Genomic DNA, 23,305 nt, shown 5'->3' on the forward strand with positions numbered 1-23,305 from the left:
GTACTTTAACTTCTTGTAACTATTCTGCTGAAGAGGACTACAGATAGTAGTCAAAATATAGTTTTTCTGTACTTCCGATGGTGGGTTTATAGTGAACATATATACACAAATTGTTTTTTTCCCTTATAAGGGAGGTAGTCAAGTCAAAGACACACACCCACTCCCATCCACAGCCCTTGTTTCCCTCTTACCTCTAATTTTCTAATCTGGCATCCGTATACATGTCTTCTAAGATTAATTCTGTAGCCAGACCTATTCTATGTTGATTCTATTTTAATGCCCAGTGGTGTCCTGAATGAGAATGCAAACATGTCAGTGTGGTTCTTGCTTCTTTTCAGAGAAATTTTTCTTAGGGGCTGATGTCTGGGGTTGTGGAAGTATTGAATTTGATCTCTTTTGAGGAGCTAGTTTAATGATCTGATCTAGTGGAAATGAATCTTCAGTTATAAAAGAATGCTCCATAACTCTGGTCAGTATAGTAGATGTCACTAAAGTCTCCAAAATGTTGACCACATCAAACTTGTGCAGTCAATACCCAAAACAGGGTAAGTTGATGAAAGAGCACATTCCTCTTCTAAGCAAGTGGATGTGATCTTATATCAGTATTGGACTTCATGTTAGGAGGATTAATGGGCTCATAAAAATCTCATTTACAATATATTTATATCTGTACAAAGATTGGTCTCGGCATAACAGTTGCACACACCTGAATCCCATGAATTATTTCCATGTTTAGATTATACAGATAATGGCACTTAGGGCTACTGATTCTTAACACTCAGTACTGCATCAGGTTATGCTTAGGAAGCACTTAGTGAAGTGGGAAGACTGGGTGAAATAGCACGAGTCATGACATCAAAACACAAAATACAAAGTTATCAAATTCCCTTTGCTTTCAGGGTGATATAATTCTTCAGGAACAGAGAAGTCTTCCTACTCCTATAAAAAATGGTGATAGATAGTTTCACCTTTATTTAGAGGTCATATTTCTACATATCTGATCTTTGTACTTGAAGTATAGATGGAATGTGTAAAAGATTTCATGGATGGTCCCTTCCTGTTTTGTACATTGTGATGTGGCTGTTTATATCAACTATGGATCATGTTACAGAGTTCAATTTGAACCTCAATACAGGAGTACTCATTGCTAATTTGTGTTTCCACTTTACCAAATCTATACATTCAAATATAACTAACATTAGTCACAAATAAATGAATTTTATACTCATTCAATTAATTTGGCTGCCATTTTACTATTAGGTTGGCAAAGGTCTGTGAAGGTTGTTCTATTTATATACAAAGGCCTCAATCCCCCTTATAAAGGGGATGGCCAAGTCAGAGCAATCACCCTCATTAAATATCCCACTAATACTATCCCTCCCATCTTAGCACCTTGAGGATGAAGGACTGCCTAACCCCCCACCACATTGTGTGGAAAATGCAGTGTGGTGAAGATCAGGTCTCCATTTTCTTCTCACAGAACCCGACTTTCATATAACTCCCCCAATGTTATACTTTCCACAATAACCTTGCAGAAACCTCTAATTTCCCTCCAAACACTAGCAACTTCAGCTGACTTGCAACAACTCTCTGCAATACTTATAAACCTATAAAATATGCAGAGGTTTGTTGCAAGATTTAATTAGAGTTGCAAGTTTCTGCAGGAAAATCAAGGATGGCTGGCAAAGGTCTTTAAGAGTTGTCCTATCTATATAGAACAGCCTAAGTCATTCTTAAAGAGAAATGGTTGAGTTAAAACATACATCCATTCACCTAAAACCTCACTCACACTACCTCTTCCATGTCAACATCCTGAGGATAAAGTGTCCTCTAACCCCCACCACACTGTGTGGGACAAACACAGAGCAGTAAGACCTCTGTTCTCTTCTTACAATCCTTGACTTTCAAACAACTCCCATGTTAGAAGGCTCCCATAACCCTCCCATAGACCCAAATTTTCCCTGCAGAAGCTTGAAGTTCCAGCCAACTCTCACAAACCCCTGTAAATCTTACATGAGATTTACAAAGGGTTGATACAGCCTGTAAAACTCAAGAGTGACTCTTTGTAAGAGTCAACCAGAGTTGCAAACCTCTACATGGAAATGAAGGGCTCTGTAGGAAGTTGAGGAGCTTTCTGATATTGTAGGTATTATGTGAAAGTTGGGTGTTGTAAGACAGGAGATTTCTATTCTCTGTAGGCTTGAATAAGAACAGCTGTAAGGAGGAGGCTGAAGTTTTGGTAAGATGGGCTCAACATGGAACCAGTATTGCACAAATTCTCATTGCAGAAGCACGTGTACACCTGAAACAAAGGACTGGTGTTAAAAAACGTATTTGCACAGAAGAAACTACTTCGGCATTAGTTTTCATGCAAAATCCTGTTAAAAGTAATGTAAGGAGACTACCCTTGAGTCTCTTTTTCCTGTGTGATTTTTTTCCCCTGATATTAACCTACTATATTCCTAATATGTATGGAATATAGCCTTTTTTTTTTTATCTCCACTAGTATCATATCAATCTTCGCTTTAATTACTTTCTAATGGCATATCATATTTTCATTTACCTTCAGATGCCATTTTTAACCACTACATCCAAATGACATGATCACAAAGTTTTGTTTCTGTGATGAGGAAGCAATTGTATGCAGCTTTAGAATTTATTTCAGATTAAGAGGAGTCCCAACTATGGAGCTCACATTCAGGCAGAAGTCTGTTATTTAGTTGAATAAAATTCCCACTCTTTAGCAGAAAAAAATTAACAATGTCACTATATTGGAGCTATTCCACTACCTTCTGCCAGGGGAGGGGGGATTCTTGCTTTAAACTTTCAATTATTTTATTCCGCTATTTCTACTAATAAATTTCCATTTAGGTTTTTCCATATTTCATGACTGTTATCACTAAACACAAAGCATGCCAAAACTCTTGCTACCTCATTATTTCATACAATGAATATAGCCATAAAAACACATTTTAACTTATTCACTATTACTTGCACAGAAGATCATTGCCCCGAAATAAGAAGAAGAAGAATAATAATAATAATAAGAAGAAGAATCAATACTGCCAATGCATCCCATATTGACTCCACTCATAAACTAGATCACCTTAGTCTATACAATATATTCTTCTTGAACTCATTCTGTCAAAGGAGTAAGATATTCAACTGATATGTCTGAGGCCTTTTGGTACTTTTTTAGTTTTAGCAAGGTTTTAGGCAAATAGCAACCTAACTATAAAATATAATACATTTCAAGACTATATATCAACTCCACAAGTAAATGCCATCATTACAACAATGTTATTTATTAAATAAAATGCCCTACCTGTCCTGACAGTTGGTGTCCTGAACAGTCATGCTAGTGTGATAATTGTCTGGTGTGTGAGGGTTTTCTCTGTGGGACTTACACTTGGGAGTTGTTGTCGTAGTAGTGAGTTTGATGGTCTTTCTTGAAGGGCTTGATTACCTATGTAGGTGTGAATATGTTTTTGCACGGATGTTTTGTGTGGTTTAGGTAGTAGGTTGTGGTAGATGTTTGAGCAATATGATGCTGGTGTATTTTTTTTTTTTTTTTTTTTTTTTATTCAGTTGGCAATACTTGTGAGATGTAGTACAAAGGATGTGTGTTGTTAAGGGTTTTGGAATAGAACTGTGTTCCTGCCATTTTCACATGATGTTCTATTGGAAGGATTTTGGTTTATGAGAGCAGGTGACCTATAGGGGTGGTTTTGATCCATTCTGTTATTTTTACTGCTCCATTCTGTAATGTTAGCAAGTTGTTTATGTTCAACTTGCTCATTGTTGGAAAACATGCTGTGGTGACATATTGTAGGGTGGTTCTTTTGAACTGTTTATAGATGGATAGTAAAGTATTGTTTATGTTCAACTTGTTCATTGTTGGAAAACATGCCGTGGTGACATATCATAGGGTGGTTCTTTTGAACTGTTTATAGATGGATAGTAGAGTATCTTTTTGTCTGTGCTAGTAGTGGTTTTCAATAAGTTTGTTTTCTTGTTTACCCTTACTGACAGGTCCTTTATATGTGGGCTGAATGTTGTATGGATATCACATCTGGGTTCCTTTCCAAAGGAAAGGTTTGGCCATTTAGCTTAACTGTAGGATAGTTTTTTATTCATGTTATTCATGGTTATCTGGGGTGAGCAGTGTTACTAAGGTAAAGCTTCCATTCTGGTATTTGAGCCAATGTTCTAGTTTGTTCAAATATGCTTGACTGATTTTTGCTGTGTTTTTTTTATTTACTGTGCCTAGTTATTATTGGCAAGTTATCTGCATATGAGAGAGCATTAGTGTTCAGTTCTGGCTTCTGTTAATAACTCATCTAATTCCCATTTCCATCATTTGCACTTTACTCTCTTTCCTTTCTCCAAACCATAATTTTCTCCATCCTCCCACCATCTCTTACTTGTTTAGCTCCAAGTGCTGCTTCACTACAGTGAACCGAGTTGTGCTGGGGTGGTTGTCGAAGGCACTCACGTATTGTGATCACAGCATCATCTGCAAAAGGTGTGATGTTAAATGATATAGCCCATTTTTTAACCATACATGAATTTTAGGCTAGGTATGATAACTGAACAGTAAGAGACAAGACTACCAATGTTGCTCCTTTAATTAATATGTATTGTGATCACAGCATCATCAACAAAAGGTGTGATGTTAAATGATATAGCCCATTTTTGAACCACACATGAATTTTAAGCTAGGTATGATAACTGAACAGTAAGAGACAAGACTACCAATGTTGCTCCTTTAATTAATGCTACAGCTATGTAAATATAATTAGATAATTACTGTACATAGTATTAAGGAGAAACAAATGTCAGCAACTTTAGTGATAAGCTGGTGTTGTAATATGAAAATGTGGTGTGACTAACATTCTTGACAGAATGATAAGGAGAGGACTGGTCACTTCATTAGCAAGTACTCAAAGAGGAAGGACTCACACATAATGCATACCTCCTCCATTGGGGTCCTCCTCAGTGGTTTTCTTGCACCATCCTGACTTACAGGGTTTTGTTTTATCATCCATCACCGTTTTATTAAATGGGTCGTGGCAGTCACCTGACTTGACTTGTGAAAAGCAGTCGTAACACCTGAAACCTGTGGTAAAAATGGAGCTATTTAGACAGAATGCGATTGTATTTTGTTGCTGACTATTAGCATTTCAAATCCTGGGGACAATATTATGCCAAACAGGTGGTAAGGGAGATACCAAGGAAAGTAGCAGAAAGGAGGGATTAGTATCTAGTCATGATAGAATTCTGTATGATTCTGTTCAGTAGACATGTCATTAAAGGGATCCTATGAAGAATCGTCTCCCGACTTCGACCGGGTGACAATTCTTCATGTGGGCTATCCTAGGATGACAATTCTTCATGTGGGCCATCCTGGGATTACGATTCTTCGGTTGTATAAATGACAATAATCATAATCCTCATTCAATCTAACCTAACTTAATTTTTATTCCACTGTTGATATTCAGCATACTGGGGTGACAATTCTTCAGGTGGGATCTCACGGGGTGACGATTAATCATTCTTCATGTGGGCGTTCTGGGGAGACAATTATTAATGTGACCCCAATCGAATTTTTTCTGAAATTATTTATCAAAAATTTTATGTGGTCAAACCATACAGTATACAGGCTGAGAATGGCACCTTTGGATTCCAGGAACTGGTTTGGAATTGAACTCTGGACATCCTGACTATATCACCCTTCCCCCGTGGCAATCTCCTGGCTCAACACCCAAATCTTTCACCTCACAAGGAGAAGGCAGACTGCACGATTATGACCCATGGTCCTTGGGCCCATAAGGTCCATTACCCCACTTCCAGAGAGATCATCATACTTCACTGACTGGTCTGTGAACCACCATTCCCTCTCCTCCGCACCTGACATGAGGGTATGGCGCGGTTTTTGTAACCGTCAATAAAGTGACCGCGCTATGGAGAGTGACAGCAGCTCCACTCTGTAGACAGAGCTTGTCACCTCCAAGGCCCTGAGTCATAACTTATCTGCTTAGCAGGGGACAGTTTACTTAACGACATCAATCCAGCACTCACTAAACCTCTTGCACCGTCATGACAGGTCAGCAAGGTTTCACTAGATCCCCAGTCATATTGGGGTTACAGGGAACGCTATTGCAGATATTACCAAGGCAGCAACGAGATTCACCAGGATCACACTGCCCCTGACGCCCATAATCACACAGATCAAGGATGTCACCGACAAGAAGACTAGATTGGTGTATTTACTGCTACTTCGACCTCAGCACGGCGATACTACGTCACTACGTACGAGCCCATCCACCACCTGGTAGATGGGTGGAATCTGTCTTCCACGGGATCCGCCCTGGATATCGTGTCCACTGCCTCCTGAGTTTATGTGTGAACTGATACAAACCGTCGCTAGATTGAGGTCTGCGCGGGTATCAGTAATAAAAAAAATATATATATATATATATATATTTATCGGCTGAGAAGAAACCTGCACAGCGAAGCTATAGCGGTAATCCCCTACCACACTCCTGGCCAAATGGCCACTTCCGGAAGGGAGTGTGTGGTTGGACATTCCGCATAAATCATCGGAAATTTAAAATTCCCGGCTCTGTGCAGGTGGCGCAAGCGTCTACAACCCCACCTCCCCCTCCCTATCCCCTCCCTTCTTACTCGGCTGCACGGATTGAGCCGTCACTTAGCATCGCGGAACCAGACGAGTCGGTCACTCAACAACCCACCTTCTTTTCATGCAGGTAAGTCTGGTTCCTGCTCGTGCTCGTGTTCTCGTAGGGAGCTCTACCTGTTCTCCTGCAGTTTTTCCCCTTCGGTGTTGTGTCCAGACACCTTTGGGACACCCCGTCTATGATTACCATTATTCTATTTTCAGACCAAACGCTTGTGTGTGGAATCCGGCTGCACAGCCAGGATCTCGTCAGACGGCCACCACGGCCTCTGCTCCCGCCATACCCCTTGTTTCTCACAAGCTGGCGTTGTGTGCAAAGCGCGGGTTGAGGAGAGTCGTGCTGCTCCTCCCAAAACCCGTTCCAAGCTAGCTGCCCTCGAACTCCTTCGGGAGGCATGGCGCAGAGCTCGGAAATTGAAATCCGCTGACGACCCCCCCCCCCTAGTGTGGGCGGATCCGGCGTTAGGCGTGGAATTGGGCCTCGTTCGCCCTCGCCATCCGTCTCCCTATGTCTCCGAGACTTCCGTTGGTGCACAACCTGGGCCTCTCGGAGTACAAGGGGACGAGTCTGATGTTGCGGAGTATGGTGTCCCCGAGCGTCCTCAGGCCTCTCGGCAGCCCCATACATCCGACCATCAAGGGTCCTTAAAACCCTTACGGCTTGCTTTGTCAAGCACCCCCACGACCTCTGCTCCCGCCATACCCCTTGTTTCTCACAAGCTGGCGTTGTGTGCAAAGCGCGGGTTGAGGAGAGTCGTGCTGCTCCTCCCAAAACCCGTTCCAAGCTAGCTGCCCTCGAACTCCTTCGGGAGGCATGGCGCAGAGCTCGGAAATTGAAATCCGCTGACGACCCCCCCCCCCTAGTGTGGGCGGATCCGGCGTTAGGCGTGGAATTGGGCCTAGTTCGCCCTCGCCATCCGTCTCCCTATGTCTCCGAGACTTCCGTTGGTGCACAACCTGGGCCTCTCGGAGTACAAGGGGACGAGTCTGATGTTGCGGAGTATGGTGTCCCCGAGCGTCCTCAGGCCTCTCGGCAGCCCCATACATCCGACCATCAAGGGTCCTTAAAACCCTTACGGCTTGCTTTGTCAAGCACCCCCACGAACTCGTCTTCCTCCCTAGTTCACTCGCGTGAACCCGGCAGGAAATCTCGCTCGAAAAAGAGGTCTGCCTCACCGAGGTCCAGGACGCTCAGCTTGTCCCCACCCTCCACAGCCTCTCCCCCCAACTCACCCTCCCTTCCTCGCTCTCCTTTTCCTCGCCGTAAATCCCACAAGGGCAGGGAGCCGGAGGACGAAACGAGGGGAGAGGGAACTCTGGCTGCCCAAGTGGCTGCCCTCCTTCCGTCCCTGATAGGCCCCGTCCTTGAATCGGCCCTATCACATTATCCGGCCTTTCAGGCCGCGCAAATCATAACGCACCCCTCTCCAGAGCAACCTCCTATTGAACCTACGGCTCTAGCCCCCCCTCCCACTCTCCCTCCTGGTCCTTCCCTCCGCCCCTCCGTGCCGGCGACAGGTGTAGGACTAGAAGGCCCCTCTCAGGAGGAACCCCCCAATCAGACGTCCGTCGGGTTGGACGGGGTGGAGGACCACTACAGTTCTTCTTTACCTTATCCTCCTACCATGACGGACTCTTTTGAGTTCCGCCCCTTCTCATGGTGTGACCTTCCCCGGTCCTGGGAGTACTCGTTTGGAGAAGGCCACAAGCTAGTGGCCTGGTCTCCCGACTACTCGCTACCGGAGGGCTGGAGGAGGAGAGATGACGTTATCCTAAAGTGGGCCAACGACGAGGAGGGGGCTAAGGTTCTATATAAGTTGCTGACGACGGAGGCCTCGACCAGACAAGACCTTGCCTCTACCATCTCGACCGTCACGGCAATCGCGATGATGAGGAACTGGCTGACGACGCTCGCCACGAGCTTTGAGGACTTCCCGCGGGAAGAATTGAGGTGAGTGGGATATTTCAATCTATACAGAGGGTCCAGACCTGTCCTGGCGAGAGACGCTCAGGTAGCGTCTTCACCCAGGACGGAGCCTCTTGACTAGCGCCCGAGGACGAGGTCGTTCGGAAACGACCTCGGCCTCGCATATGTTATACGTTCTACAATTGAGCGATGTGACTTTTATTACACCCTCCGGGGATCGGGATCCTTCTCGCCCTACTAATTTGATTCGCGTGTTTTCTGTATGCAGACACACCCTGGCGGCACTCTCTACCGTGGCAGAGGGTACAGCCAACATGGCGTCATCAGCCCTACCCCCAGCAGCGAGGGCCTTCACCGCGGCTCGTTTGGCAGCTCGTCAGTCTGCAACGCGGTCGGCCCCGGAGATAGCTCGCCGGGGCGTGGTGAGAGCAGCTCCCCTTTCCCGTGGTCTGTTCGACCAGGAAGCGACAGACCGCGTCTTCGCTACGGTCCCGACCGTCATCCAGATCCAACAACCCTCCCAACCTTCGGAGACAATGGAGGGGGAACACTTCCTTCAACGTGCCGTCTTTCTGCTCGCCCTGGCTACGGGTTATAGGGCGTCACAGCTGGCGGCGATCACCCGCCACCAGTCCTTCTCCAACCTGGAGGAGGACTGCTCTGCCCTAACTCTCGCTCCATCACCTACATTCCTAGCCAAGAATGAGCAGGCGGACGACATGATTGGCCCTATCAGAATACCATCCTTCCTGGAGGAAGGAAACCCACACCCGCTGTGCCCGGTCCGTGCGTTTAAAGACTACGTGGAACGCACGGAAGGGGTGTCCGAGGATCATCTCTTCTACAATTCGAAATCTCGGAACCCCCTAACCCCGAGGTCCCTGGCGCGTCTACTTTGCCGCATTATAGAGAAGGCCGACCCGGGCCATGCCCCCCACGCCCACAACATCAGAGGCCTCGCGGCATCGCTGGCATTTCTCCGCACCCACTCTGTGGAACGGGTGCAGGACCTCGGGGGCTGGGCATCAGCAACTTCCTTCAAGACACGGTATCTCTACCACTCGATCACCCCTGTCCCATGTGTCGCCATGGGAACGGCTCCACCCCTCTCTTCGCAAAAGAAGGGGGGCAAAGGGCGACCGAGGGGTAGGGTAATGACCATCAACCGCTGAGCAAGATACAATATTCTACATAGAATTTATGCACTATGTAAATTGTACAATATTATTTTTATAAAAAATAAACAAATGAATATATATATATATATATTGATATTGATATCGATATAAGTACTTGATGCTTTTTGTCTCCCCTCTACTGAATGATAAGATGAATAGTCTCCCATACGAGACACACGTAATAACGGCTTGAGCCCTGTCCTCGACTACAATTTGGGCTTCACCTTCTCCTCCCACCTATCCTCGTCTCATGCTTAGCTTCGCTGTGCAGGTTTCTTCTCAGCCGATAATACTTCTTTGTCGCGGCTAGTGCCGCTTGATATTTATATATCGCCTTAAGAAACCTGCACAGATTTAGGGTCCCTCCCTCCTCCCACAGGCGAAGCCTTCATTTCTCATTGAAGTGACGGCTCAATCCGTGCAGCCGAGTAAGAAGGGAGGGGATAGGGAGGGGGAGGTGGGGTTGTAGACGCTTGCGCCACCTGCACAGAGCCGGGAATTTTAAATTTCCGATGATTTATGCGGAATGTCCAACCACACACTCCCTTCCGGAAGTGGCCATTTGGCCAGGAGTGTGGTAGGGGATTACCGCTATAGCTTCGCTGTGCAGGTTTCTTAAGCCGATAAAAACAATTTAAGCGGCACTAGCCGCGACAAAGAAGTAATATATATATACATATATATATATATGTACATATATATATATATATATATATAAATATATATAATATAAATAAATAATAATCGAGCGATGTGTCTACATAACTACGAGTCTCATTAGGGATTTTTTCAGCAACGGACTTTGATAAGTTGGACCTGTACTGATGTACGGAATTTTTTGTTACCTAAACGTCACGGAACTGTTCTCCAATTAATAAAATATATTCACCACATAACGGTATATACTGCCCTAGATTCCTAATATACAAACAACAGGGTACTTATAGGGTATCGGACATGAATCAGTTTCACCGTTTTTTATATTTATGTTTTTACGAGATCTGGTTTTCTAATGAAGTTTAAAAAAATTGTCGGAAACAAACAAGAGCGTGTTTCTACATCAATAAAAAATATACAAAACTCGAAGTTTATTTTCAAGTTATAATTTCCATTCTCCCCACCCCTAAAGAAACATATTATTCATATGGAATAAAAAAAATGCCGGTAACAGATAATTAATTCATCACTCGATTTGAATTTCAAAAACGACACCACGAACGTGCCTATGTTCCCACTACCCACTCTGATCCCTCGAGACGGCCGAGACGTCAATGAACCTTCCCTTGTAAGGCGATGAATAAAATACATTAATTAAAAATATAATAACGCTCTTATTATTTATTTGATGATTTATCACTGCAATGAAGATTGTTATCTATATCAGGATATCTTTGAATAGAACAAAATTAAGAGGCGACCCTGATCATATCGTCCGAAAAACTGTACTTACCAAGAACTGTTTATATTTCAAAATATAACAGGATATGAATTTCATATGATGGAAGGCTCAGATTAACTACTTAAGAAGAAAAAAAAATCTGAAATTAGTACTAAACACAGTTTAGGCTCTGAAAACTGTTAAACAACGAAATTGGTCACGTCAGAACAAGGATTCAAAATCTTTCTTTGTTTCCCATTCTTGTAACATGTAAGTCTATTTCATGATTTTATCTGGAAACAAGTGCGCCAGAATTCATCTTTTGTCATATGAAACAACGTGAAGCATATTAGTAAGAAATTACACTTCTGAGCTATTTTACTCGCATAAATCAGTATGTAGTATAATGAAACGCAGATTTTCTCGCAAATTATTGTTAGCAAATGCTCCACTGTAAACCATCAACAGACAATGGATTACCTAACCGAGAAAACGACATAATATAAAAACACCCTTTGTGTCCAGCTTTTGAAGATTATGAAAAGGTATTTGACTCGGGTCAGCTTTCTACGTTTAAACCTTGACATGAGAGGCACACTTTCCGCAGCCTCCACAAGCACAGCCCACCCGCTTCACAACATGACAGAACACCCACACACGCCAAGAAACATCAAAACAACATCCAAATACCTCTACCACACACAAGTACTATCTTTTCTTCCTCCACAACCACCAGACACCTGCCAACAGAAACACATTCATAATCATATCGCTCACTGCTCCATCAACAGACAAAACATTGCTGCATTCCAGTCTTTCCAGACCCCCACCCCCCCTGATATCCATCCCGCTGGATCCTCCACCTGCCCAGGCTATGATGTGGCCACCACCCAGCCTTTAAAGTTACGAGGCAGCTGGATGACCGCATCGCAGATAACTGTCCAGGGGCCGTATACACAAAACTTTTTTGTTAGCCTTAACAATCTCTGCTAGCTAACAGAAAACCACTAAAAGTTATACACCAATGCTTAACTAACAACTGTTAGCTAGCAAACAGTTGTTTGTCAAGTACCGCTAAACAGCGCTGAAGTTAGCAGCTTATGAACATGTAAATGGACGTATTATCAAAAATTGCACACATAAAACAGTGTTATTAATGCAGTTGTTCAGAATTTATTAATAAAGTATCATGATAGCACATAGATATCGTATGTATGGGTTTTTAGAAGTACTTATTAACCAACGACAGATATTTTTGGACGAAGGCGCATTGTACAGGCGGCCGTGCCAGTGCCACAGACAAATCTTCCGACAGAAGACTCAACAATAATTTCAGAGGACATAGACATGGCAGAAGAAACACAGAAAAAGAAAAGGAAGCCAAACTGGTCACAAGAGGAAACACTCCTCTTGATCAACGTGATTATGGAGAAAAAATAATAACAAATGGGCGATTCAAGCCAAGTTTAAACCACAAGGATAAGAGGGAGGCATGGCAAAGCACGTTGATGCTATGGTATTGTTTTCTGTTTACATATAAATGTTCATCGACACTTGGAGCCCCAATTCTAATGTTTGTGCCATCTATGGTACCCTCAACACCGGGAAACCTACAGTTTTCCATGAACTCTGCTTGTTTTACTTGCACTTCTTGGCGAGTCAATAGGAATTTTACAAACTGAGTTACAATATCTGGTTCTGATAGTGCATCAATTGTTTGAGTAATGACACGGCTGATTGATGCTTGCGAGGTCCCAAATTCGTCACTGCTGCATTTTACCTGTGGCTAAATATCATAGGGTAATTGCCACCTTCGTCTCAGGACTCAGTGGTTGATTCCGTTCTGTTCGGGATTGAAGTTTGTCCCTCACTAAATCAGCCATTTTTATTATACCAGCACGGTTCATTCTGAAGCGTTTGATGAGTTCGTCGTCATTGTACTCGTTAAATATGTCCCGTCGCTGTCGATAAACTCGCAGTCATCTTTTTAGTTGTTGTTGCTCCGCCATCTTCTCTACTAACAGGAACTTGTTAAGAGCTTAATAGTCCTCCTCAGCACTTTTATCTTAACAGTACTTTTAAGGCCCTAACAAGTTTTCTGTATCACTGTTAGTGCTTAACAGCTAAATGTTAGCCTTAACAGGAATTTGTTACCCTTAACAGCTATTTGTTAGTGCTAACAAGTTTTGTGTATACGGCCCCAGGATAATATTTCACCCTACAGTATACAACACACATTGGTAGATTGCATTGTACACAATACGCACGCCAACAACACAACTTACTTAACAGGTGGCGGCTCACTATGCTAGCATGCTACTTGCTGTTGCTACTTCGTTTGAGTGACTTCGGTTACAATGTTCTAGACTTCTGTAAGAACATCTCAACAATATGTCTAACATTCGTATTCTAGGTTTAACTTTTCTTACTTCGTCATTCAGTTTCTCGGAAGATGACGCAAAAGTAATTTGACATTTTGGAAATTTGAGAAACAAAAAAAATCGTAACCGAAGTCGTTTCCACTCAAACGAAGTAACAAAAGCAAGTAGCATGCTAGCGAGAAATGTCTAGTGTACCGCTAACTAATGGAATTTGTGGGGAAAACCCCGTTCCGGCTATGGCGTCCCTCGGAACGGAACTGCTCGACCTGGCGGTCTAGAGCAGCGTTTCTCAACCAGGGTTCCCCGGAACTCAAAGGTTCCGCAAAAGGTTCCTAAGGGTTCCGCGAGAACAAGTGAGACAAGCTAATGCACTTTTGATTTTTAATTTAATTTTATATATGTAATATAATTAAACACGCACGACATATTCTTGGTTATTGTAATAATGTAATATAGACATCATCCTATCTAACCTACTATTACGATGAAAATAAAATGAGAAAGATATGGTATATGTTTTTTTTTTGTTTTTTTTTTAGCAGGGGTTCCTTGAGCCATGCAATTTATTTTAAAGGTTACGCAAGGGTCTAGAGAGGCGACATGTACACAAAATGCAAACACAATAAAGTGCATTTATGTGAAATGACTGCTATATATACTATAATTATGTTGTATGATTTAAACTATGTGCTAGAATTGGACTATATAGATACAAAAAGCATTTACGCAAAATAATTGCTATATATGCTCTAAATATGATGTATTCTATATACTATATGCTATAATTGGACTATATAGATATACAGGAGAAAAATAAAGAAAAAATGTACAGCAATTTTACCCAAACCATTTAAAGCTTACTCGAAGGAATTTTCAAATCTGAGTTAAGAGGAAAACGGCTTATACTATGGCGAATATCTTTAATGTTCAACTCTAGTTCATAGAAAAACAATTATAATTGATGATGAGTATCTGAAACTCAACATTATATATTCTGTGTCAAACGATAAGACTGACGAACATTTAATAAAAAGGCGTATCATAATTAGTTAGAACATGTTTGGCAAATAAAGAAACTTCTCGAGACGCTACCTGTATGAGTGAAACGCACTTGTAACTGTGAAGCTGGAAAACTGACAAAAACAAAGTTAATGAGGGTACAACTGAAAACAATGTTGCATAACACTGAAAAAACAGTATAACAAGTTGTGTATGAGACTGGAAATATATTGGGGAGGAACGAAATTGGAGAACAGTAGATAAACTATGACGAGTCCAACACGTGATCCAAAAGACCAAGATGAATCACACACGCACACATACACACACATGTGAACATGTACACATATAAGCACACGACGGTATCTCCCTGTAAAGTACAAGTATATAAATACACACACACACATACATATGTGAACGTGTACACATATAAGCACACACGACGATATCTTCCCTTCCCGTAAAATACAAGTATAGAAATACACACACACACACACACGTGAACGTGTACACATATAAGCACACACGACGATATCTTTTGATTTCAAAAGTCCATCACTCATTAACAAGCTATATAAATCGTTAGTTCGTCCACATTTGGAATATGCTGTTTCCGTATGGTCACCGATTCTCATTAAAGACATTGACAGACTGGAAAAAAGTACAACGGCGAGCCACAAAACTGATTCCGAATATCAAAAATACATCATACGAAAATCGACTAAAACACATGAATCTGTTTTCCCTAAAAAAGCGTAGACTAAGAGGTGACTTGATACAGGTCTTTAAAGATTTTAAAGGGAATTGACAACATCAAAAGTGACAAAATTTTCACATTGAATGAGAATCAGACAAGAAACAATGGTCTCAAACTGTCCGGAAATAGATTCAATTTGGAAGTAGGTAGAAACAACTTTGCCAACCGTGTAGTTAATGAATGGAATAAACTTCCTGCACAGGTAGTGCAATGTAGTTCAGTTCGAAGCTTTAAGAATCATTTAGATAAACACCTAAGTAAGGTACTGTAATGATTATAATTTACCGTATATTATTTGTTTTTGTTTTGTTATCATTTGTCTGTCTGATTTTCATTTATTATTAGTTATATGTCAATTTATTATTATTTACTATTTACCTGTTTATTATTTAACTATCCCTATGCATTTATTTATGTATTTTATTTGTTATTTACATTATTATATTTTTTATTTATTTCATTATTAATATGATTTTTTTTCGCATCCGACCTAGATATGGATCAAAAGGTCTCCTGTCGTCATGCTCCGCCTTTGTAATCCTTTGTAATCTCCCCTTCCCGTAAAATACAAGTATATAAATACACACATACACACGTGAACGTGTACACATATAAGCACACACGACGATATTTCCCCTTCCCGTAAAACACAAGTATATAAATACACACACACACACACACTGATAATAGCAATGAGCTAGAGAGATAACGGGGGGAAATATAATTCCAGTCTTCCTTGGCGTTTCAGTTTTCTTCAGTGTTTCACAAAGAGAAAACGGAGCAGCCAGATGACCTCAGAAGCTGGGCAGAACGGCTCAAACGGTTAGACCTGGTGTATGACCTTGATTGGAAGAGCGTATAAGTTTATACACGTAAAATGTAAACATAGCTGAAATGTCGCTTATTATTTCATTCTATTTTTTCTTGTTTATTTATGTATTCTGTTATTATTATCATTATTTTTTAGCGCGTGTGGGGATACCAATGAAGGCATTTGCGAGGACTGATACGATATTTTGACGCTGAAAAAAGGATTAAATGAAACTCACGATATCTATATTGACCTTTCCAGCGTTTCAAGATCCTTCGATGACCTGTGGGCGGCCTTTAAAGGTCAAAGTGTAATAAAGGATTTTTTTTTCTAAACCACCCACTCCCTTTTAGATTCTTTTTAAACTATCCCAGATGATTCCACCATCGTAATAGTCATATTTTGACTAAAATACGTGTTTATGAGAGCGGATTTTCTAAGATTTCCAAAGAACCTCGAAACGTGCAGCCATTCGTTATGCATCGGCGGAACGTCATAGTAGTCATTGTATCTAGAACTGATTAATGCCTACATATTCGCGGTTTCTATTGAAAAAGTCTCAAGAATTAACTGAATTTAAAGAAGTGGAGATAGACAGTGGAGTTCCTTCATCATCCTCCCAGCCATATACAGTATGTCTGAACCCATAATACGTCGCCAAACGTCAAATGATGATCGGGGAATGGCAGAACAAGCCGTAGTTGACCTTCTTGACGTTGATGATGAAAATGGGAAGTCCGACCATAGTAGTGAAGAAAATGGGGAGGAACAGAATCAGGAAGAAGAAAACCAGGGATACAGGACAGAAAGAATAGGAATTACTGACTGGTATGCCTAGGGATAGGCTAGGCCTATGACGAAACTAGATCATCATTTTGTTTTTAGTGTTAACTTAATAAACTGGTGTTGTGGCTATAGGCTTAAGCATACATATATTAACTCACCCCACTGGCCGGGCAAGAGGGGTAGGGGGACCTGGGGGTGTGGGGTGGACATAGGCCTAGTGCCAGTCATGATAATCTTAGTTTCAGGTCACGTAGGTATAGGTCAACAACATAGGCCATAACTTGAAAGTGTTGGGGCAGTTATATTTAGCTCCATACCTAGGCATGTCATTTGTGTAAGCTGTCATGCACGTCTTGTGAATCTGCACAGATTATGAATATTCGTTAACATGTGCAGCACCAATAATGAATTCATAATTTGGCACACAGATAACAAATACATTAGACATGTACACATTACCACCCTAACCTAACCTTCTTACTAATATTCATAAAGTGTGCATGTCAACTGGATTCATTATCTGTGCGTCCAATTATGAATTCATTATTGGTGCTACACGTTTTACGGATATTCATAATCTGTGCAGATTCACAAAATGTGCGATACATAGGCTACCTAGGCCTATAATCTGCTGGTGGGGGTTCTCGTGTCTGCAACGAACTCTAAGTTACTCTTCAGAATCATGACCTCCATGAGAGATAACAAAAATGTTTGGGCAGACGTTTATTCCGGCAATAACTGAGAAATTACACTTTTTATGTAGCCCTCTTATATAAATACATAACTTGCATGAATATATGTAGCTGAAAATGGCATACAGGTTTGAATAAGGGAATTTTAAACTAAATTTAGAGACATATAAAAGGATGAGACATTTATTATGCCATAAATAGATCAAATTAGACTATTGAATGATGTAACCAGAATAAAGCCGTGACAAAAAAATCCCGTCTCTGCAATGTCTTGTTGAACATCCTGCAGTCATAGAAGGGGGGGGGGCGACTTTTGTACTTCATAAGACAACCTTCTGCATTATTTTTTTATTTATATATGTCAGGATACTATTATTACAAGGGGGGGGGGTCCCAAAACATCAGAAATAGGATGGGGCAGATCGACAGTTGTTGGAAACTTAGCCTTAACGATGTGGAAATCCAAATAATTGACAGTGTTGGTTTCGTTGGTACATTCCTTAACAGTTTTTACACTCTGCAGCTACATAAGAGATCACAATTCATTAAAATTTCACAGCAATCCAATAGGTCCCATTGGTTAACGATGGCGTCTTAATAACGATGTTTGACTAGGCTACTCAAACGTCACATTTCCGAACACTCCGGAAACAATTTCTGAAGGGAAGACGATTTTTTCAGTTGAAAAATATCGTTTTTGTTGCCTAAATTCAGGTTTAATAGCAAAAATATTTCGTGGGAATGGTCGGCAATGTTTTATTATTATTATTTAATCTACTTTGCTTGAAGTTTTGAAAAAAGTGTCTCCCGGTGTGCACTCTGACCTTAACTGTAGGGTCACTGGACTATTTTTCCTCCTTCATCTTACCTCTATTTGAATAACTAGAATATGACTTCATTTACAGACATCTAGAGTTCTCCAAGAACATTTCAACAGTATGTCTAACATTTGTGTAGGTTTGCAATATCTTAGCTATCATTTAGTTTTTCTCATATATGACGGAAAGATAATTTGATATATGGAGATTTGAAAAATAAAAAATTGTAACCTAAGTCGTTTTCACTAAAACGAACTCTCAAATATCGGCTCTAGTGATCCCCATGCAAGCAGGGTCTGAACCATATATAATCGATTGCATTGTAAGTTATTCCTACCATGCAACCCTAGCTACACTCAACAAGTATACCAATTGAATATTTCAGTAAACTTTTACATAATTTTTTTTTTAGAAATAATGACAATTGACAATTTTGGAATTTTCGAGCTTGCCTTCGGCACAAATATTACAAAAAATTACCAGCCACTTGCAAGGGTTCGTACAATGTGTTCTGACATTGTCCGTATGGATGAAAATGCGATATAAAATTATATGTACAAATATACTGCACGTATGTGATATACATTTAACATTTATAACGAAATGCAAATAAAATTCGTAAAATATCAGTTAAACTGAATTCACTATCCATAAAATTAGTTTTCATAATGGTTATCAGGTATTAAATATTTTATTTTATTTTGTTTTATAACATAACAAATCATATCTCTACATAAATTATATAACACTTATTTACTTTGAAACTTTCTAAAATACCACACTGCTATAATACAGCCTAATAGTACTGTGTGAATAACATTTATTTGGCAACATCACCTATGATCGTGAGTTCAGACACAAATGATCTCGTCTGTTAATTTTATATGGTAAGACAGAAAGTAGACCCGAGTGGGGAAGTACCGAGATGCAATGTTTTCCGTGGTTTAATTAAGCAGGATATTGTGAGAGGGGCAAATCGGTGATTTTCCTTTCTAATGCCTAACACTTCGTTTTGCAACGACCAAGAAAATTATCTCCAAACACATAACATTCATGTGAAAACATTAATTGAAGACCACATGAAATTTAATTAGGGTTACTATTATCTATAGGCTTCCATATCTCCTATTCAAAGGAGCACGGTTTAACAATATACACAAACTAAAGCTAAAAGACTAATTAAATTTATTTACGGTTTGACAAAATAACTTTGTATTAACAGCTCTCCACTGGTTGCCAATGAAAGTAAAAATGATTTACATAAATTTGCATATCAAAATACAACTTGACTCAACAGGCTTGCTAACTCATATGAAAAAATAACAGGGATCATAATAAAAGCAAATTGATTTCACGATTAACAAAAAATAGAAACAAGGGAAACTTGTCACCCGGCACCTGACTGACCTGTTCCACACAAGTGACATTTATCGAAGTTTTTCATACCACTAAGCTTACTTCAACAGCACTTCTTGTCACTTAATGGGTTACAGTTTATCTCAACCATGAATTGGCTAGGTATTTTTTTTTTTGCCTGAATTAAATCGCTAAGCGCAAGCCAGAGAAAATATGACATCATAGACATGGTCGATCCTTCCCGCCAACGGTCCAATCTAGTCTCCCTCTTAATGGGAGGGTGTGTGTTCCTTCAGCTAATTACAATCACCTGGCGGCATCCAGATATATAAATATGAACCAACCACTCGCTCTCTTTATATACAAGACACGTCATGGAAACAACCACTTACTGCTGGCTTAGTTCGGCTTGGTCCTTTTTCCATCAACTCACCTTTAACATGTGACACGAGGAAACATAAAACACAAATTGCACCATAAATCAAAATAATTCGAGACATTCCGATAGGTTAATCCGACTAGACAACAGAGGTCCCGCTTTCCACGGTGTCCTATTTTGTACTGCCGTCGACGTGGTTTCTCTCATCCTTTTTCGTTGCCGCCAAGCAAGTGCACTTGGAAGCTGGTGGGAGTTGAAATTCTCTCATAGCTCGCCGAGCATGTGAATGTTGTTGCCAGACGCACGAACATTGTGCATTCCACCAATAGGATCGATCGCTTGTATTTTTGTCTATCTTGAGCGGAAGCCATGCTGAAAGAGGGTAGTGGGTTGCAATCTCTTTTAGATTATATACATGGGTTCACTACTCATTATATGCAAGGGATGAGTCGCAGTACTTAAACCAGTTTATTTCAGTCAGAGTAGATGTGGACTCCAAGTTGGAAGGATTAAAAAAGTAAAAATGAAACCCCTTAATAGGATTGGGTACACCATTAAATGCAAAAAAAAATTGAGCTAAGTACAAAATTCAGTCATTCATATACTTTCTCCCATTTAACATGTTCACTCTCACTACCACCACACCTATCTATCTCATCACTATTCAACTCCCAGAATATCCGCTTTATGACGAAATTCAATGAAAGAGCGAAGATGTAACTCCTTACACGCCGGACAACGGTTTTTATAATATTCTACCTGTTGCCATGCTGCTATACTCTCATATGCGGTAACAACCCCAAGTCCCCAAGATCGAAGAAATTAATTGGTGATCTTTTGGACGACAGGTACATGGACTAGATGGGTGATACCACTGATTTTTTTCATACAATACCGATTATTTTCTGCTCTTCGAAGTACCGAGTACCGATACCGTTTACTTTCGAGTCCAGTATCGATTATTTCGAGTACTTAACAGAAGAATAATTGCCTAAACACAACCGACCTGCTTCTCTCATCTTCGGATTAATTTCCTGCTATCCTCCGTCCACTGATGAAGGCTTGACAACAGTCGTGGTCCACTGCTTTACTCCACCTTCGCTCTCCAAGATCGAATGTAGACCGTTGAATGTCGTCTTATTCATCTCATTGTCAGTTTATCACTTGACTGCGTATTGGCTGTACTTGCACTCATGGCCGAAGGCATACACACACACACACACACACACACACACACACACACACACACATATATATATATATATATATATATATATATATATATATATATATATATATATATATATATATATATACTGTCAAGATGAAGTGACAGGTTTAATGAAATTACAACAGCCTTAAGTAGTCTACTTCTCCTCTTCTCTCTTTAGTTTACTCTGTATGTCAGTCTGATTAACACAAACGACATTTTGGTTTCAGAAGAAAATAAATTAGAGGAAACCAGGGCTGGAGGGAATCCAAAAGAAAATATCTCTTGAGAATCTGCTGAATGGTTTTCACCTTGAAGGAAGGAAATAATCTTAAAAGGGACCTTGATAGAAGTATTGCAACATAGAGGTCTGCTCGTAGCTTTGAGTAATCTCCTAAGTTTCCCTTTTATTCAGTCTCTCCTAGTAATTCATTCACAGAGCTGACTGACAACAAGGCCACTATGTTACTGCTAGATAAACAACGAAGAACATGTGATACAATAGGTGTGTACTGAAATACACTCATATTCTGAGTTCGAAACACCGTGTTTCCACACGAATAAAATCAGTTTCCTTGCATTACTGGCCAGTTTCCTTAGATTCCCTTGGATTTATCTTTCAGTTCCCTTAAAATATCACCGTTTCTTTAACAAATAATTGCTATCTGTAATACAATTTTTACAATATCATATAAATAAACATTGTAGCTTATTTCCAGAGATAAATACAGTGCTGAAATAATCATCTACATAATTAGATATACAGACTACAGAAGACTTGGGGTCAGTCCTTACTAAGCGACGCCCCTGGGCAAGGTTCTCAGTGACGACACCCCCCCCCCCACCCCCACCCCCACCTGTCATCACCGCTACCCATCTCCACCATCCCTTATTGCCTATGGCCCCAATTTGTGTAACGCAATTATAGGATACAGGTACACATAATAAAATATGCATTTGTTGTGTGTGCCGTGTAATTAAATGAAAATGAAAAGATATATACTTTTTCATAAATGATAGAAAAAAAATAATTCCTCGGACTGCAATGCATTTGTGATGTGGGAAAATATTTCACTTTTGTAGATTCTAACGTAGAAATCGTCGATTAAAGTAAAATATTCAGGGCTTCTTTGGCCTCTATTTTATTGTCATTATTTTGTCAGCATTGTGGGCAGTAAGTCCAGGCTTGAATTGCGCCCCCCCTCCCCCCGGCATATGCCCCCCGCCCAGCACCCCTTCCAATGTGAGGGGAAGGGGTCCATTTGTGTTAGCCTGACTGCACACTATGCCAGCTACCTCAAAAATCAAATATGATCTAGTTCTGGCAAAATATGCATGAGAAATATAAGAATATTGTATCATTAATCTGCTATGACTAGTGGTGAACTAGAAATAAAATGCCGATACTGTAAAATAAAATTGAAACCTGATTTGACAAGATATTATAAAAAATTCAAAAAATACTGTATTACTAATCTATTGCGTAATAAACAAGAATAAGTACAATTTTTGAAGAAGAAATAATCACTTTCTGAAACGAAATTTTAGTTACATTAAAAATGTAGTATATAACCAATATATGTTTGTTGTTATTTTGCAACCCCATTGTATAGGTATTTTGTAAAGTATGCAGTCTGGTGCAAAAGGAACTCAAGTATATTGTAAATATAATTATGTGCATGATAAAATCAGTGCACTATTATAATATACAATAGCTACTGTACATGTTATTCAAAAAATATTATAAAGTGCTTCTAAGTGATAAAATAGGAACTTGCTTTGACAAAATGTGCCTCAATAATATAAGAATTGTATTAGTAATTTGCTGTGACCAATGATGGACCAGAAATAAAAATGCTATTACATGGAATATGTCAAACAAAATAGGAAACTGTACAAAATATACCTAGAAATATAAGAATGCTATACTCTC

General features: G+C 40.4%; 2 protein-coding genes across 2 annotated transcripts; one reads left to right on the forward strand and one right to left on the reverse strand.

The window, feature by feature from the left end:
• Nucleotides 1–651: 651 nt before the first annotated feature.
• On the reverse strand, nt 652–20,538 carry LOC143037914 (UPAR/Ly6 domain-containing protein rtv-like). Its single transcript, XM_076206577.1, has 4 exons — nt 20,217–20,538; nt 4,976–5,119; nt 4,425–4,516; nt 652–2,302 (listed from the first exon to the last, which is right to left on the reverse strand). Exons 1-4 carry the CDS (start codon nt 20,281–20,283, stop codon nt 2,186–2,188), a joined length of 420 nt encoding a protein of 139 aa, XP_076062692.1. The 5' UTR covers nt 20,284–20,538; the 3' UTR covers nt 652–2,185.
• LOC143038145 (uncharacterized) lies at nt 5,814–9,799 on the forward strand. Its single transcript, XM_076207164.1, has 4 exons — nt 5,814–5,937; nt 6,151–6,312; nt 7,565–8,651; nt 8,896–9,799. Exons 1-4 carry the CDS (start codon nt 5,814–5,816, stop codon nt 9,797–9,799), a joined length of 2,277 nt encoding a protein of 758 aa, XP_076063279.1.
• Nucleotides 20,539–23,305: the final 2,767 nt, after the last annotated feature.

This window comes from Oratosquilla oratoria, chromosome 23, assembly GCF_046742065.1.
Source record: "Oratosquilla oratoria isolate Oo_2021 chromosome 23, ASM4674206v1, whole genome shotgun sequence".
In the NCBI taxonomy this organism is placed as follows: domain Eukaryota; kingdom Metazoa; phylum Arthropoda; class Malacostraca; order Stomatopoda; family Squillidae; genus Oratosquilla; species Oratosquilla oratoria.